The 18,320-nt window shown below is 39.3% G+C and overlaps 2 protein-coding genes and 1 long non-coding RNA gene across 5 annotated transcripts; 1 reads left to right on the plus strand and 2 right to left on the minus strand.

Moving 5' to 3' along the window:
• Positions 1-876: 876 nt before the first annotated feature.
• Positions 877-3,875, minus strand: LOC9267073 (uncharacterized). Of its 2 annotated transcripts, none has more exons than XR_010734700.1 (5): positions 3,389-3,875; positions 2,777-3,019; positions 2,059-2,105; positions 1,794-1,910; positions 877-1,107 (listed from the first exon to the last, which is right to left on the minus strand). It is a non-coding gene; the product is annotated as an uncharacterized lncRNA (long non-coding RNA). The 2 variants fall into 2 exon arrangements; XR_010734699.1 differs by having other exon boundaries at positions 1,794-1,976.
• Positions 3,876-11,155: 7,280 nt separating this feature from the next.
• On the plus strand, positions 11,156-15,497 carry LOC4345452 (uncharacterized). 2 transcript variants are annotated; one of them, XM_015792634.3, is made up of 7 exons: positions 11,156-11,381; positions 12,115-12,332; positions 12,585-12,670; positions 13,505-13,651; positions 14,415-14,538; positions 14,693-14,982; positions 15,095-15,497. In XM_015792634.3, the coding sequence occupies exons 2-7, from the start codon at positions 12,128-12,130 to the stop codon at positions 15,185-15,187; spliced, it is 945 nt and encodes a 314-aa protein (XP_015648120.1). In that variant the 5' UTR covers positions 11,156-11,381; positions 12,115-12,127; the 3' UTR covers positions 15,188-15,497. The 2 variants fall into 2 exon arrangements, with proteins under 2 accessions (XP_015648120.1, XP_015648121.1); XM_015792635.3 differs by having other exon boundaries at positions 12,120-12,332.
• A 22-nt stretch (positions 15,498-15,519) lies between these two features.
• Positions 15,520-16,076, minus strand: LOC4345453 (uncharacterized). The gene has a single exon (XM_015792636.3). The coding sequence runs from the start codon at positions 16,001-16,003 to the stop codon at positions 15,728-15,730; it is 276 nt and encodes a 91-aa protein (XP_015648122.1). The 5' UTR covers positions 16,004-16,076; the 3' UTR covers positions 15,520-15,727.
• Positions 16,077-18,320: the final 2,244 nt, after the last annotated feature.

Consider the following 18,320-nt stretch of genomic DNA (forward strand, 5'->3'; position numbering starts at 1 on the left):
ACATTAAAGTCTCTTAATCTCGTGTGTCCAGGATAAAAAAAAATTCAACATTGTCATCGGGTAACTTCCTACTGCTTACTAGTCTATCCTAAAAAAAGCCAAACTCTGGCTATGAACCTGTCATGGTTCGTAGCTAGAATTAGACTTTTTTTTTAGGACGGAGGGATACATGCTATTCAGATTTTACCTAACCCATGGGTAGATAGGTGGGAGAATATTGTGATCATCACTTCATATCGCAGTTATCGTCCTACTTCATTGAACTGCCTAGTCCATTAAAAACAAAAGTATGCTAGTAAGGGATCCATCTTGTCCCTTGCAAGAGACTCTCGGGTTCTCCTCCGCTTATGTCCTAAAAGTGTGACATGTGCTAGGCAACATGGATGCTCTAAGTGCAACCAAGGATTAGTCATCGAGAAGCCGTACTGTGGATAGTTCTGTGCTGCTTGCGCTGGCACATGTCAACTTTCGGGCAACTGTTTCGGACCTGCCCCCTCACCTGAGGTAGGTTGTTACTTGTCAACTCTCGGACAGTTGCCTTATGGATAGTTTTGAGCACATGTCATCCAGGTCCTTCTTTTCGGATGTACATGTCATCTATGCACTCTTTACTGTACTAGTAGGGTGCCCGTGCGTTGCAACGGGTAAAAAAATAAAATAACAATAACCATTAGTTCATTGTTCAATTTTCATGATTTCAAGAAGCATTTATTCACTTAGAGCCCAAAAAAAAGATGGGATTTCACCACCAGAAGGAAATTATTTTTTCTTTGGCTTTAAAGAGGTGAAGACAAAACCACTAAAATTTCTATTGAACTGAGAAAAATGCTACCCTTTGTGTTATGGACCATGCAAGCTTCTATATAGACGAGAATGTTAACAAAAGCTTATATGTAAACTGAGAAAAATGCTGCCACATAATTTGCATACAAATAGTTCTGATCAATGTCAAATTTCCATCAAGAAATCTCTGCTACAATTTCACTTCTAATGAACCTGCTAATCTCTCTCCATGTCTCCAGCTCGTGCCATAAGCTCCCACTCCCACACTCCTTTTCCTGGCAAGTGGCTAGTACACCAAGGCCACACGCTAGAGTGATCTAGAGCCTGCCCAAATGAAATGACATGAGAAGCCACATGAAGAACTTTGGAAGCACGATAGTTCTTCAGTAATATCTGCTTTACTGGTCAAGTTGATCACTCAACACATCTATAAAGACATGAAATTCTAATACCTTCGATCTTTTGACATCAATTTACTGGTCAGAACACAGCATATCTATAACACCAAGAGAACCAAAATTTGTCATCTTAAAGCAATTATTGGAACATTTAAAATAAAAGGAATGTATTGTGCAGGCCTATGTTTTGACAGACACATGAATTTGAAAATTTTCCAGTTTGATAGTTTGGAGCTAAAACTTGGACTTGTGCAGGCCTGCGTTTTGAGATAAATTAAGCTAGTAATGTGTGATGTCATGCATAAATCATTCTGAACTTTAATAATCTGAAACTTGCACGTGTATTGATTCTGAAATCTGAACATGGGCATGCATTTTTTTTGTCAACCTATCTGCACAGATAGCTTCCATCTACTTTGAAGGAAGATCTGATAATGATATACTACAGTGCACAGATGAACACATCACTGCATATTTTGGTCCAAATATAAGAATGCTTATTACACAAACACTATAAGATGGCACAATCCAGTTCATGAAAGGAAAACACTGATTTTTTTTCCTATGAAAAACAAAAGGTGCAATTACAGAATAAAAAGCAACAAATTTTACCTGGAAGCGCTAATGTGTTGAAGCGCTGCAGCACCCTTCCCCTGCCCTCGCCCTTGATCTGTTGGCAGGTTCTTCACTGCACTGAATTGAACTTTGCATTCACCTGTCAACTTAGCACTTACAGACAGAAATGTCCCGAATAGGATAATGTCATTTATGAATGGTGCCGCTATAATATTCCAGCTATTGAAAGGAGAAAGTGTAAAATATGGTTATTAAATCAAGAAGACTGTCAATTTAAATGAGAAGCGGGAAAAATTCATACTCATTAGTCAACTGAATAGCGATTTGAGTAGGAAGCATATCATCCTCCTAGGGAAAGAAACGTGCAAACATCAGAAAAACCGTTTCGCATCAAAGTGAAAAAATCACAGATACACAACCATGACAGGCTCAACAGCATATGAAGCTAACAATTAACAGCATGACGAATCGGGGAAATATCCAGGCACCCATCACAATGCAATGCAACAGATTCGTGTATGAATCAGGGATTAGTGGTGGCGGTGACCACCCAATTACCAGGACAGGCTCAACAGCATATGAATCAGGGATTAGTGTATTTTTTGCTCGCATATTGACTAAATTTCATTGAGTGGAGGTCTTCTCTCACATTTATAGAATTCAGGTGTGGTTTATCACCATGAATTCCCATCAGCAATTACGTTGATCATCAGAACTTAACATGAGACACTTACCATGAGGAAGTATATATATAATCACATCCAAAATTTTATGTCTAATGTGAGCACCTAGCCAGTAAAACAACTACCAGGATCATGACCAAACAGAGAAACAGTATGTTAATACCATAGGAGAAGTCGTTGTAGTGATGAGTGTGCACCACATGTAAATGCGGCATCACAGATCAATAAATTGACAGACACAACATAGATCAACAATATTTCCATTGCATGTTAAAAAATTGATATCGCAGAAATTAATCAAGTAAAAACAGGACAAACAGAAGAAACTGGTCTTACTTTCACAGTAGGGAAGAGTACCCGGGTGATGAAGGAACCTGACGTCCTGAAGAAGAGTGAGCTTGTGTCCAGTGGCAAGATTTCACTTCAGATCTATGCCGTTTGTGAGATAATAATTTAAATACCATGGGTAGGTACAGGATCGATACTCTCGCATCTTTTGAAGCCTAGCTTCCTTGTCGTCAGCACTAAGATTAATTTCTTGTCGTCAGCGCTAAGAGCAGCATATCGCTCCCTAGCACGCTTCCGCGTAAGTTAACTTAAATCAGAGTTAAGTTAAACTTCTACAGAAATCATTTCACAACATAGCAACAGTACGAAGCAGCGAGACGAAAAGGGAGAAAACAGATAATGTCCACAAATCAGATACACATTGTAGATATACCTTCAACAGGAAACTGTTTCTTTTACTTAAAACGAAACTGTCCAACTGATACTTTCACATACGTTTTGATTACAGCTCGAACAAAGCAGTACAGTGCTAAAATCACTTTGAAAAGTGAATTGGTTTCTGGACATTTGCTCAACAAATTTATGAACTTTAGTTGATTTGTAACTTTTCTAGATGGGGGATGTCTAACAATCGAACGCCATATAAGAAATTTTGTTTACCTTTTGTAGATGGGAATGTCACTCGGTGATGGAGGGGAGACGGGCGACCAGAGTACTGCATCCACCTGCCGACAGCAACCAGCGACGACCGGAGGACTGGCGGGCAGCTTCCGGTGTGGCGCGAAAGGGACCGTGGTGGAGATCGACGGAGAGGAGCGCTGGGTCGGCGACGTGGTGGGGGAGGACGGCGATGGCGGTGGCGAGGACAGCAGTGGGGGAGGGAGCTGGTGTAGGAGGGATGAGGCGAGGAGCTAGGTCGGCGACGCGGTGGGGGAGGACGGCGATGGCGGCGCTGGGTCGGCGACGCGGTGGGGGAGGACGGCGATGATTGACGCGGTGGGGGAGGAAGGCGATGGCGGCACTGGGTCGGCGACGAGGTGGGGAGGACGGCGATGGCGGGGAGGATCGAAGGCGACGGCGGCGGATGCGATGGATGCGGTGGATGCGGGCGCGATCCCCCGATGCGTGAGGGATGAGCCGGGGAGTTGGGTGGGGATCGTTGCGCCGTTGGATTTAGCGATCCGACGGCTCATACTCCGCTTGTTTGTCTGTCAGGGTTGGAGTCACCATCACCACTACAGAATTTTAAAGTAGTAGAGATATAATAAAAAAAAGACTAACGGTGATGGTGAATCCCGCATATCTATTTGTTCTGGTGCATTATGTTCCATTGGATTTGCTAGTTTACTGTCGACAGTAAACAAGGGGAAAAACTGTCGAAACGGGGGAAAAACTGTCGAATTTTTGACCGTCGGATTCGCCTCAAGATTAAAACTGTCGAATTTTTGACCGTCGGATTCGTCTCAAGATTAGTGCTGGCGCGTTAGATTAAAACTGTTGAATTTTTGACCGTCGGATTCGCCTCAAGATTAGTGCTGGCGTGTTCGTGCAAAAAAATCCGCACGATAACTAAATTTGTGTGCTGCATGGGGTTCGAACCCAGGACCTCAATCCCACTAGCTATGTATGGTAGCCACTTCATCTCATGCCATGTTTTTTAAAAAGTTTGCAAGTTACACTTAGTTATACTCCAGTTACACCCTAGTTACATTATAGTTACACTGTAGTTACATTGTAATTACAATATAACTACAGTGTAACTAAACTATAACTATATTGTTATCTCTATATAAATTAGATATAAAGTTGTATATATTATTTTAATACATATATACAAGTTATTATTATTATAATATATAGTTCTAGTGAAATTATATACTGTACTTAGGTTTAAAAGTTTTCCCCTCGAAAAACACTCCACAGTTTTTTTTTTTAGCTAATCGCATGTTCCGTTACTACACCTCACTGGCGCTTGGCTAGTCCGAGAAAAAAAATTGCTCAGGCATTTCAACCAGCCGGGATCAGGTAAGGTCAGGTCAGGCAAGCTCGCGCGTTGGTACCAACGAAAAATGGGTCACACGGGCTAAGTGGCCAGGCAGATGCGCGTGCGTGCGGATGCAATCCGATCCAAACAAAGCTAGTCCACCAAGTGGCTCAGGTTAATTCCCTCTCCAAATGAACCCTAAAAAATCCTACTCTCTCCGTTTTATTCTATAAGTCTGATTTTTTCTTTAATAAATATATATTAGTAGTATTTTCAACACAAAATAAACATATTGTTAAAATATATTTAATGTTAGATTAAATAAAACTAATTTAATATTTTATATATTGTTAATTTTTTTTATAAATTTGGTCAACTAGAGAAAGACTCGAAACGATTTATAACACGCAACGGATCAAGTACGAGTAATTAATATTCGGTCACGGTCAAGATTGGTTAGCTCCAGTTGACAATTGGGTAAGCTAGGTCATGTTCACCGCGTGGGCTGGCCGTCGTCGGCGAAGTTCACCGGAGATTCTGATTACACCGGCCGCGTGGCCGTCACGCTGCTGCCGCTGTATGCATAGAAAACCTACTCCCAAATCCCAACCCAAGCACGCGTCTGCCTGTGACGCTCGTGTCACGTCACGGACTACTCCCTTCGTCTAAAAAAACAAATCTAGTACTAGATATGATTATCTATTCTAGTAAAATAAATCTGCTCCATTAACTACAAAACCCTCAATTAGAGAATTCCTTTCTGCCCTTTGCACTAACAAAGTTAGAGCTTCTGCTGCCAAATTAAACAACAGGGGAGAGAGGGGATCTCCTTGTCTCAAACCCTGATGAGTTTTAAAATATGGTCCAATTTGATCATTCACTTTGACAGCCACTTTGCCTCCCATAATCACTTTCATTGTCCAATCACACCACAAATCAGGGAAACCTTTGGCTTTCAGCATTCTATAAATAAAGACCCAGTTCACTTTGTCATAAGCCTTTTCGAAATCAACCTTAAAAAGAATCTCACTCTTCTTTTTTTGGTGCACTGTATTAAGAACTTCATGAAGAATGACAATTCCTTCCATAATAAAACGATTCTATAAAAAAGCTGTTTGTTGTTTAGAAATAATATAAGCCATTACCTCATTCAGTCTATTCATCAACATCTTAGTAATGATTTTAAAGCTTACATTTAAAAGACAAATGGGACGAAATTTCTGAATTTGAGTAGCATCTTTTGTTTTTGGAATCAAGGTAATCACACCAAAGTTCAGTCTATCAATGTCTATCAGCCCTTTATGAAAATCATTTACCAATCCCAGCAGATCATGTTTGATCAGGTCCCAAAAGTGTATGTAAAACTCGCCAGGTATTCCATCTGGACCTGGTGCTTTATTTTTTTTGAGACCGAAGACCATTGTTTTGAGTTCTTCTAGAGTAAAACTTTTTGTCAAATCTGCTTTGTCCTCCTCAGAAACCTTAACTACATCATTCATGGTGAGAGATATTGAAATTGTCTTTGAGTGACCAAAAAGATTTTTGTAAAAATTGGTTATGTATGTCAGCAGATTACTCTGTCCTTCAATTTCTTCCTCCTCGTGTCTCAGGTAGTGAATCTGCCCTTTCCTCTTTCTGCCATTGGCTTTAGCATGAAAATATTTAGTATTACTGAATGATACTATCTTTTTACTGAATGATAACTTGGAGCAAGCAAAAAATCTGAAGTACATTCTCTGTTTGTTTGAACAACTTTCTGGATTGAGGATAAATTTCAATAAAAGTGAAAATTTCTGCTTTGGAGAGGCCAAAGGCAAACAGGAGCTTTACAGTGGTATTTTTACTTGTGAGATAGGCAACTTACCACTGAAATATTTAGGAATTCCTATTGATGAGAAAAGACTTCTGAACAAAGATTGGAAGGGGACAGAACAAAATGGAACACAAATTAGGATGTTGGCAGGGCAAACTCCAATCTATTGGAGGGAGGTTGATTTTGATCAACTCAAGCCTAAGCAATACACCTATGTATATGATCTCTTTATACAAATTGCCAAAAGGGGTCAAAGAAAGATTGGATTATTTCAGAAGAAGATTTTTATGGCAGGAGGATCAGAGAATAAGAAAATATCATCTGGTTAATTGGCCTTTGGTTTGTTCACCTAGGGACCAGGGAGGTTTGGGAATTTTGGATCTAGAGATTATGAACTGCGCTATGTTGGGAAAATGGATATGGAGATTGGAAAATGAGAGGGGTTGGTGGCAGGATATTCTCATAAAAAAGTATTGTCACAACAAAGTTTTGTCAGGTTTGAAAGTGAAACCTGGAGCCTCTCATTTCTGGCAAGGAATTATGGATGTGAGAGAAGTGTTTTATAAATTCTGTACCAAAGTAGTAGGCAATGGAAGGAATACTTTGTTTTGGGAAGATAATTGGATAGGAGGTAAACCTTTGGCTGAACAGTTCCCTGATCTGTACAATATTACTTTGACAAAAAAGATTACTGTGGCAGATGTGAAACAAGGGGGGATTGACTCTATTAAATTCAGAAGGGATGTCCTGGGGAATAAACTGAGGAATTGGCTGTAAATTAAGCAATTCTGGGGTAATTTGATTCTGGAAGATGGAACCAAAGATACACTTCGGTGGAGTTTGACCAAGGATGGGAAATTCACTGTTAATTCCTTTTACAAAGCTCTGAAGATGCAACAGGTGGTTTTCCCGCATAAAAAGTTATGGGGTTTCAAAGTGCCTTTGAAAATCAAAATTTTTATTTGGCTGTTTACAAAAAACAAGATTCTCACAAAAGACAATCTTTTCAAGAGGGGCTGGAGAAAAGGGAAGTCTAATTGCCAATTCTGTGATCAAACAGAAACTTTACAACACCTCTTTTTTGATTGCCCTTTAGCTAGACTGTTATGGAATATTGTGAAATTTGCTCTTAATATAAATCCTGTGTTGAATAGACAAGACTTGTTTGGATCTTGGATGAACAAGATTGATAAATTTACAAAAAAAACTTGTGGTAGTGGGTCTTGCGGCAACAATATGGACAATATGAAAATTTCGTAATAAAGCTTGTTTTGAAAAAAAACTCCCAGCTGATCCTACTGATCTGGTGTTTATGGCTTGCTCTTTGGTGGACTCGTGGGCAACTTTGCAGAAGCAGGAGGGAAGTCGAAGAAATCTTCAATTGGGGGCCAGGTTGCTAAAACAAGTGGTAAATGAAGTCTACAACTCGAAGCTCGGCTGGAGAGGAGGCGTTCGAAGGATTGGGTCATAACTCAGAGGAGGGAATGTTTACTGAGTTTTTTGTGTGGATGGAATGAGCAAAGATAGTTCTGTAATAGACAATCTAGCTATGGTCTTTTGCATAAGGGTCGGATGTCCTCCCTCAGATGTTTTAGTTTTTTCCGTTTGCTATTTGGTACTCTTGTAATCTGACTTGATCTCATTTCTAGTAAAAGAAATGGGGGCTTCATGCCCTAGCTCCAAAAAAAAACAATAAATCTGGACATAAGTATGTCCAAATTCGTAGTACTATAATGTGTCACATTCAATGCTAGCTTGGTTTTTATGTGACGGTCACATTCAATGCTAGCTTGGTTTTTATGGGACGGAGGGAGTAAACCTTTGGCAAGAGAAGAGGACTAACCTACTGTAGAAAAAAAAATGATATTTATCATTATCTCAAATGAATCATGCAAATGCCAGACAAAGGAAAACGTAAAAGCGACATCACGTTAATGAGAATAGTGAAAATGACGGTACACATGAGTTTCAGTGGTGAATGGGGAAAAAAATTCCAGAAAAGTGGTATTTGGGCATATGTTGTATGGAGGATGTCAAATAGTAAATCATCATGTCTATTACTTCCTCTGTTTCACAATGTACATTTCACATATTTAATAAGAATATGCGAAATGCTAGAATGACTTACATTGTAAAACGGAGGGAGTACACACCAAGTTTATCAATAACTTGGTAGAGGTACCCATGTGTTTCATGTGAAATTTGGTATATGTCTGCATCTAGTATCTCTGATGGAAAAAAAAAAACCCTACTGTTTACTCTGTTATATATATATCACTATCTATTGAGTTGAATCACGTAGCTTTATTCGTTTTCATTTAATCAGTATCCGTTACACCATTACTTAGTAGAGTATTGTCAAATAGCAAGTGCAAGACTCGTGTCAAACTCCTTCAGTTAAAATCTCAAATGCGAGTATGCAATGGACGAACGAATAATCCGAAACCATATCATTTTCTTGTGTACACTTGCGGATCCAACTCTAAAGGTTACTTGGTTAGGCAACCATTTAAGGGCTCATTCGGATTGGAGTAAAAACACGGGAAAAATGAAGGATTTTAGTTCCTATGGATTGAGCCACTGTAGCATCATTCGGACCACAGGAATCGATCACAGGAAATACATATAAAATTTTCCTACACTAGCGATTTCACTATAAGATCACAGGAAAAAAAACAATCCGTGCTGACCTCTTTTTTCTATCCCTTCACGTGGGACTGAGGCAAATCAAGCCAAGCAACCAATCAAAGCACGATGAAAGCAAAGTGTTGGGTTCATTAATATTGCTTACTTCACTGTTTGTGATGCTTTGTTACAGTGCACCTTTTTTTTATTATAAGATTTCTATGTTTTTCCTTTGATCCATCCAAACAACTATCCACATAAAATTTCTGTGTTTTCTGATCCTCTATTTTACGCTTGTATTCCTATCATATTCATGTATTTTTCCTATTTCTATGCTTTTTCAATCCTGTGTTCCGAATGAGCCCTTTTATATCGGTAAATTCTCTATTGGCTTTTTATATCAACTACTCCGTAGGGGAGAGTCCGTACGTTACAACCAAAAAAAAATATTTAATTAAATTGATTAAATAAGTATTTGGTTAGGTAGTACTTTTATAATTTGTCTGGTCGAATAATTTGGTGATTTTGTAATTTAGAGAGAGCCAACAATGAAACGGGAGAGGATTCATTTGTTATGTCGGTGGTGATGGTGTAATAATGTACTCTACCTAAAATCTATTATATTTAAAACAGAAGAAGTAGACCATAGGACCTAATATTAATAGTAGGGGTAATATGAGAGAATGACCACACCACTATAACGTTTTAAATCAGTATAGAAATTTAAAAAGATTGAAGATGGAATTTTTGCGGAGATGGTGTTCTTTTCTTCTGAAGATGAAGATAAAGATTAAGTTTTTTTACACAAAATGAGATGGTATTAACGTATGATTGATTGAGTTTTAATTATTACGAACTTAAAAAAATAGATTAATATGATAATTTAGATCAACTTTCATATAAACGCAACGTTTAGCAGGTTGAAAAGCATGCCACGAAAATCTTTATCTTCATCCAACTCTAGTTGGAGAAATGAATGGGACCACTGCTCTAACTAAGTTTGTTGGACTTTGAAATTTTCTACCTGTGTGCATGTGTTTTTTCTGGAAAACGCTTTATACCAAACGTCCGAAGAAACAGAAATATCGGACACCTCATCTATCCTACGGACGAACCATATCACTGCATCATACATACGTAACTGTTTCTTTTCATTCTTTCCTCCTCTCTTTAAATATTTTTTCTTCTAAATTACTTATCCGATCTACGAACTGATCACACCGTTGTATTCGTTGTATTCGTTGTAATTAAATCTTTACAACAAGATATCATATGATTATATTATGTCAAAAGAAAAACATGTGATTCAAACCGTTAAAATAAAATGTTTCATACGTGATAGTGATATGTTTCAATGTGCGTCTAGAGTGTGTTTCATAAAATTCCTAAAACTACTTGCTACTATTCTCTCTCCAACTCATCTATGCACACATGCATGTATTTTAGCAAGCTTCAAAATGATTTTTCTCTTAAATTATTTATCCAATCCATGATCCGATCACACTATTGTATTCGTTTTAATTAAATCTTTACAACAAGATATCGCATGATTATATTTTGTTAAAAGAAAAACACATGTTTCAATCCGTTAATACTTATTGTTTCATAAGTGACAACGACATGTTTCAATGTGTATCTTCACCATGTTTCATAAAATATTTAAATATTTCAGTTGCTGATTTTTTTGTTTCACCCTATATAACTTAATGTTTCACTTGTTGGTCAACTGTAACATTTGACCATCCGATTTTTTTTAGAGCATCGGACGTCCGATGGGTAGCTTCCTCCGTTTTTTTCTTTCTTTCTTTCTTTTTTTTTATAAAACGAAAACTGTTTGTTAAGACGTGGCGCATGCATATGTCGAGACGGAAAGGAGCATGTTGGGCTGGGCCTTGCCCAATCTCGGCCCGTTGGCAATGTGGCCCAAACTGTTTGGGCGATCGCTTCGCGTGGGCTGGGCTCCATGCCGATCTCCGTAATATTCCTTACTTTCGAGGTGCTCCTCGCAAAACTCGTCCACTCGCTTTCTCTCTCTCGCGTTGCTTCCTACCGAAATCTTCGAATCCATCGTCGTCGAGAAGAGACGAGGACGCCCTCCCCAGTGGCGGCGAGCGCCCCCCCCCCCCACCCCCACCCCCGAGGAAGAAGAAGAGGAGGAGGAAGGTTTTGCGCGCCGTTCGCGGATTCCTCTCCGTCCTCACGCCCCGGATTCGGTTCGTCCCGCGGTCCCGGTGAGTTCTCCTCAATCTTTTTCCGTGTTCCATTATTCATGTTCTTTGGTTGTATGTAGTGGAGGGTTTGCCCCCACGCATCGGCTTTGAATCCTCGGAGAGATGAGAGGAGGGGAGATTTTTTGGTATCATATGCGTTGCGACGTGGCGAGATCGGCGTTGCTCTCTCTCTCTCTCTCCCTCCCCAGGAGGCAGTTTGCCTGCCCGGAGTTGTGCGGGTTCCTTCGCTGGATTTCTGGGGGTTGATTTGACGGTGGCTATGTTTAACCTGTTCAAAATTCAAGTTGTGGAGCCTCGAATTCCGACGATTTTATCGATTGGGCACTTGAATCGTATCATGGATGAGGATGATGCTGCCCTACGGTTTCATTCAATGTGCATTTTGGGAGTAGTTTCAATTAGACCTCAAATTTCGACGTATTCGCTTCACATTTTTCATGTGCTAAGAACCAGCCGAACTTTTATGTGCTTAATCGTGAAATTTCTGACTTGGTCCGCGAATGATCCACGAGACCAAGTCTGGTACAGACAAATGGAGTTCGTCGTTTTCACTTTGTTCTAGGTGAAATTGCTAGTATTCATTTGCAGCTTGGTTGGAAACTTTGACTTTAAAGCTTTGCTCTCTTCAGAATTCTTTCGCTCCATAAGCTGATTCTTTGCAGCTGTTTAAACCTACAACGTGACTTCAGAATTTTGTGTTCTTTGGTTGATGTAGTTCTTAAATTGGCTGTAGATTAGACTGAAGAATGAGGATGGACAGGAATGAGGAAGAGATGGTCACGAATGACTCGGACCCTCTTCTCAAGAGGGAAAACGAGGAGGCAGAGTCATCGTCGCAGCTGACACCGCCTAAGCCAGCAACCTTGAGCGCGCTGGAGATTGAGGATGAGGAGACCGACGGTTCTTCTGCAGGGTGCTGCCGCATTTGTCTCGAGACTGATTCTGAGTTAGGTGAGTATCCTATGTATCAGAGAGTAGTTTTATTAATTTTTCTGTGCAGTTAGGTTGCTTTGTTTTAATATTTGGGAATGCTTTTTCTGTGGGAAATATGTCTGTGATTTCAGGAGAAGGGAAGTAAGGAGTGGAGCTTTTATTTTGTTGAGAGTGTGATATAAATAGACATAATGTCAATTTGGTTTTTAGATTGCAATAAGTACAAGTCATGTAATTCAACCTTCTTTGTTCATGCTTACCATGTTACAGGTGATGAACTGATATCACCTTGCATGTGCAAGGGAACTCAACAATTTGTTCACCGCTCATGCCTTGACCACTGGAGATCTGTTAAGGTGCTCTCTAATGTTTCCGCTACATCATCATTTCATTTTGTTAAGAAATCTGATAGTAACAACACACATAAAAGTATGAATTTTTAGCTTATTATTATTCACTTCAGGAATATTTATAAAGCAATTACATGATATGCGGTGTTGCTTTCCATGTCCAACACTATGTACATTGGATTGATAACTACTAACTAGCACGTTGACATGTCCTTGGAAGATGAAGGAGTGAATCACCTAGAGAACAAGCAAAACTTGCATAAAGAAGTGACTGGCTTGTCAAAGTGTTACATTACATGAAGAGTAATGCAATTATTAGAAAGGTCCTGTGTACTATACAAACAGCTGAAAATGATAGTGCAGCCTACATTTTACTATCTTTCTTGTTCTGGTAGGAAATGGCAGTGCTCGTCTTATGCAGTAGAACCTGGCCATTTGCTTCTTTAACCATTGTTTTCAAATGGCAGATCTGAGATCACAAAGGTGCCATCGGTATCAGCTTTAGATATACTGGCCATGATTCATTAGGAGTCAAAACTGCGTCTCTCCAAGCTACCATCTTTCAGCTTGATTTGGAGGGTACAGTCTAGAGTTTTGGCTGCATTCTTATATGGCACTTTAAAGGCTTTGATCAATGATCATCACTGGAAAGGATGCAACCTTCTTTTAGAATCTAGGTTGAATTTGTGCTTGATCTCTAAACTACAGTTATTCACACTGTGATTATAATCTTGCTGAGTAAATGTAATTTTCTAGGTGTGTTTTTTTCTTTGCAACATGTTTTAACCTGAATGGAGAAAGAATACCAATTCTGATTTTCTATTAATGCTTAATTTTTAGGAAGGATTTGCATTTTCACATTGCACAACATGCAAAGCTCAATTCCATCTCCGAGTGGAAACTTGGGAGGACAATTCATGGCGTAAAATGAAGTTCCGGATATTTGTTGCAAGAGATGTTATCCTTGTGTTTCTTGCTGTACAACTTGTAAGCATTAACACTTTGACACTACTTTTCATATTTGTTTTCAGTTCCAAAAACCACAAGTACTTTGACAAAACTATTGCAGAATTACATATTTAAGTCATATCCCGACTGAATCAGTAATGAACTTATCACAAAACTAAAGATTTTAGACGTTAGATTCCTAGCACTATTGTCGTTATGGAACTTTTAGAATATGTATTTTTGCTACAAAATTGATGTTAAATCTGTAGTATTGCATTCTGTGCTATATATTGCCACCCCGAGGGGATATTCCCTTATTTAGCATTGGACTGTCTATAGCAGTTATATCAATTTTATTAAGTTCATAGTATGGCTTAAATTTATGGATTTTTGATGATTGATGTTCTCATTGCAGTTCTTGTTGTATGCCTAATAGACATTAACATTTGGACAAACTCCTTACTCTGCTGCCTCCTGAGGCAGCCAGAATTGCATCTTTCCAAATGATAAGTTTGGCAATGAAAATCCATCACCTAAGCCTGTGATTTTTGTTGTTCAATCCCAAATTTACATGTTAAATGCTACAAACGTACTGTTTTTAACTTTTAATACATTATATTTAGTAGAATAAAAGGCTGATCTGACTGGTGTTTCACTTAACCTTTTCTATTTGTAGTGATATCATTTGGTTATACGGATGAGCTATGTACTCCAAGAAATAGCGATGTATTTTAGGGTATTTAGTTCTGAAATTCAAGTTTAAGTAAGAGAAATAGTTTTATTGACCATCTCTATTTTGCAGACTATTGCTATGATTGGTGCAATTTCTTACTTTCTAGATAGGGATGGAAGTTTCAGAAACAGTTTCAGTGATGGTTGGGATCGCTTCTTGTCAAAACATCCAATACCATTCTATTACTGCATAGGTATACCAATCACATCCTTCCTTATACCTGATGAATCCTCGTGTTGAGATCGATGACATGAACATTTGATGGATCCATGGTGTGGAATACGTATTACTTTACTGAGAGAATATCTCTTAATGTTACCTGTGATGATGATCCCTTTGTATTCCAGGTGTTGTTGTTTTCTTTGTGCTACTCGGATTCTTCGGGTTGATACTGCATTGTTCGTCCTTCAATGATAACCAAGACCCATGCCTAGCTGGGTGCCGGAACTGCTGCTATGGTTGGGGCGTCCTGGACTGCCTGCCTGCTTCTCTGGAGGCCTGCTTTGCCCTGGTGGTGGTTTTCGTTGTCGTGTTCGCCATCCTCGGTATCGCATACGGTTTCCTCGCGGCAACTATGGCTGTCCAAAGAATCTGGCAGCGGCATTACCACATCTTGACCAAAAGAGAACTCACAAAGGCAAGAACTCCCTCAGACCAGTGCTCTTCTAATGACAATGATCCAGCAAAATGCCTTAACATTTGGATATTCAGAATATCTCTCTAAGATGTGCATTCATTCATATATGCAGGAGTACGTGGTGGAAGATCTTCATGGCAGCTACACGCCACCGAAGCTTGATCCAGAGCATGAGGAGCGGCTGAAAATGCTGAAGCTCCTCTAGCCTCTCATGGCAATTACAGAACTACTACCGCCTGTATATCTGCTCCTCCTCTTTCGCTTCAGATTAACAAACGGCAATCTGTTGTACACCAGTGTAAATATTGAGTACGTGTGCCGAAACAAAATGTCTCGGGTGAGTGTTTGTTGTCAATTTAATTCGATCGATATGTTTACCTTGTCGCGTGAGTGTTCCTCGATCATACTGCTGCTGGAACTACACTATGAACAACTAGTAGTAATTTTATCCTTGCGATGCCCTTGCTGTCTTTAACATCTGAATAAATCATTGGTCCATCACCATGCCTCTGAAACTCTAAATTTCTGATGCTACAATGGCGTGCTAATTTAATTGATGTTATTTAATTACGGTTATTCCAATCCAGCTCTTGAACTTCGCATTACAGGTTACAACTCTTTGCACTTCGCTTTTTTAGTTTATAGAAAAGAAGTCTTTGCACTTCGTGTGCTACACAGACAGACCCACAGAGGCTACTACAGTTTTACAAGGGAGCACATGGTGACTGAAGAAGCAGCAGTAATATCAGCCGCCGCCGGTGCCGGTGACGCCGAGGTCTGGCTTGCCGTCGTCCTCGCCGGCGCCGAACACCGGGCCGCCCTTCCCGGCGGCGTCGTCGACCTTGTCCTCCAGCCTCTTCACGGGCAGCCCGCGCTCGTCCTCGGTCGACCGGAGCTCCGTCCTCGCCGGCGGCGGCGGGTGCCGGCTCTCCTCCTCGCCGCCGGTGGCCGCGGCCGCCGCCGACCTGTACGTGGTCGCCGTGAAGGCGCCCTTGGGCTGTGCACCTTGCGCGCCGGACATTATTGCTGGTGGGTGATCTCGGCTGCTTTGCACTGCCAAAGCGAATCGCGTGCGGTGGTGGTTCTAGTAGCTCGTCTTCTTTTCTTTCTCCCGCCGAGGACTTCTCTCTGCTTAACCACACGTGTAGTGTGTGTGTGTGTGAACCCGTGGGCTACGTGGCCACTGCTACTGGTACGTGGCTTGCTGCCACGTGGGACCAGAAAATGCGGGGATGGCACACCTGCCTTCTGCAGGGTTTACATTATTCCCTTTGGATATGGAGCCGTCCAATCCGGGACCACAATGAAAGCTCAGTTTTTGCTTAAGGGTGTGTTTAATGCCCTGTTGAAATCAGGGTGTAAAGGTTTCGCGGGTCACATCGGATACATGAGTACATATTTGAAGTATTAAATGTAGTCTAATAACAAAATAAATTACAGAATTTGGTTATATACCGCGAGATGAATTTATTAAGTCTAATTAATCTGTCATTAGCAAATGATTATTGCAGCATCACATTGTCAAATCATGGCACAATTAGACTTAAAAGATTCGTCTCTCAATTTACACACAATTTGTGTAATTAATTTTTCTGTTTATATTTAATACTTTATATATGTGTCTAAACATTCGATGTAACAGAGTGTAAAATTTTGCCAGGTGATCTAAACAAGCCCCTAGGGGTGTAGAGTTTTGGCGTGTCACATCGGATATACGGACACATATTTGAAGTATTTAACATAGTCTAATAACAAAACAAATTACAGAATCCACCTATAAATTGCGAGACGAATTTATTAAGCCTAATTAACTCGTCATTAGCAAATGTTTACTGTAGCACCACATTGTCAAATCATAGAGCAATTAGGCTTAAAAGATTCGTCTTGCAAATTAGTCGCAATCTGTGCAATTAGTTTTGTTTTTAGCCTATATTTAATACTTCATGCATGCGTTCAAACGTTCGATGTGACTGGGTAAAAAATTTTGAGGTAGGATCTAAATAGGACCTAAGTCTGAATTCGATAGTTGTGGTTCAGTGAGGACAAGTACTATAAGCCTCTTATCACTAAGAGGGTGTTTACATTCAGGGGTGTAAAGTTTTGGCGTGTCGCATCGGGTTATATAGGGTGTTGCATGGAGTATTTGTGCACTAATAAAAAACTAATTACACAATCCGTTAATAAACAGCGAGATGAATTTATTAAGCCTAATTAATCTGTCATTAGAAACTATTTATTGTAGCGCAACATTGTCAAATTATAGAACAATTACGCTTAAAAGATTCGTCTCGCAAATTAGTCGCAATCTGTGTAATTTAGATAGTTTTTAGCTTATATTTAATACTTCATACATGTGTTTAAATGTTCGACATGACATGTTGTAAAATTTTTGTGTAGGAACTAAACATGACCTAATTTCAAGATACCATGTAGACTCATATGATGATGTGGAGGGGAGAAAAGAAAAGAGAGAGGAGCAGTCACCCCTCATGCAACTATGCAAAGGGCTACCTCTATACAAATTTCAAGAAATGGGAGAGAAAGAGAGAAGTTGATTGGTAGAGAAAGAGAGAAGTTGATTGGTAGCAAATGTATTAGGTGTAGTGTAAGTAGATGTAATATTATCTCTAAATTAATCTGTAAATGATTTGAATAAAATGTGACCAATAAAACTTGCCCTGATGCTGCGAAGTGCGAACCAAAACCGTGGCGCCCGCGCAATAAAGTATCATGTGACAGATTTTTTAGCCTCCTATCATACATATTTCTTACCCTTTAGATCAACATCTAACGGATGACATCAATATACACAAACAAAAAACAAAAAACAAACAAACGGGCCACGTTGACAATCTAAAACTCACGTGGGCTCAAATGGGCTCAAGTAGATTTTAGACTTACATCGTAAATATACTAAAATTACATGGGACCGCCTATGCATCACTCAGGTGATTTTTGAGAAAAAAATCACTCAGATTTTTTCTTCCCTTGGATTTGCATCCAACGGACTACAAAATAAAATAACTAATACAAATTACTTACACAATATTTTTATCAAAATTACAATGCACTTACATGTCATATCAACTAAATATCAACTAAATTTACATATGTAATTTTAGTTATACAGGACTGTAATTTTATATTTGAAATAAAATAACTAATGTAAATTTATTTACACAATATTTTTATCAAAATTACAGTGCACTTACATGTCATATCAACTAAATTTACATATGTAATTTTAGTTATATAAGACTGCAATTTTATATTTTAAAGAAAATAATAAGTACATATTTAGTTACACATTATTTTTATCAAAATTACAATGCACTTAC

Source organism: Oryza sativa, chromosome 8, assembly GCF_034140825.1.
Source record: "Oryza sativa Japonica Group chromosome 8, ASM3414082v1".
In the NCBI taxonomy this organism is placed as follows: domain Eukaryota; kingdom Viridiplantae; phylum Streptophyta; class Magnoliopsida; order Poales; family Poaceae; genus Oryza; species Oryza sativa.

Coding starts and splice junctions, on each gene's coding strand:
- LOC4345452 (XM_015792634.3), top strand. CDS start 12,128: ATGAGGATGGACAGGAATGAGGAAGAGATGGTCACGAATGACTCGGAC. Junction 12,671..13,504: donor ACCACTGGAGATCTGTTAAG/GTGCTCTCTAAT, acceptor CTTAATTTTTAG/GAAGGATTTGCATTTTCACA. Junction 14,539..14,692: donor ACCATTCTATTACTGCATAG/GTATACCAATCA, acceptor TTTGTATTCCAG/GTGTTGTTGTTTTCTTTGTG.
- LOC4345453 (XM_015792636.3), bottom strand. CDS start 16,003: ATGTCCGGCGCGCAAGGTGCACAGCCCAAGGGCGCCTTCACGGCGACC.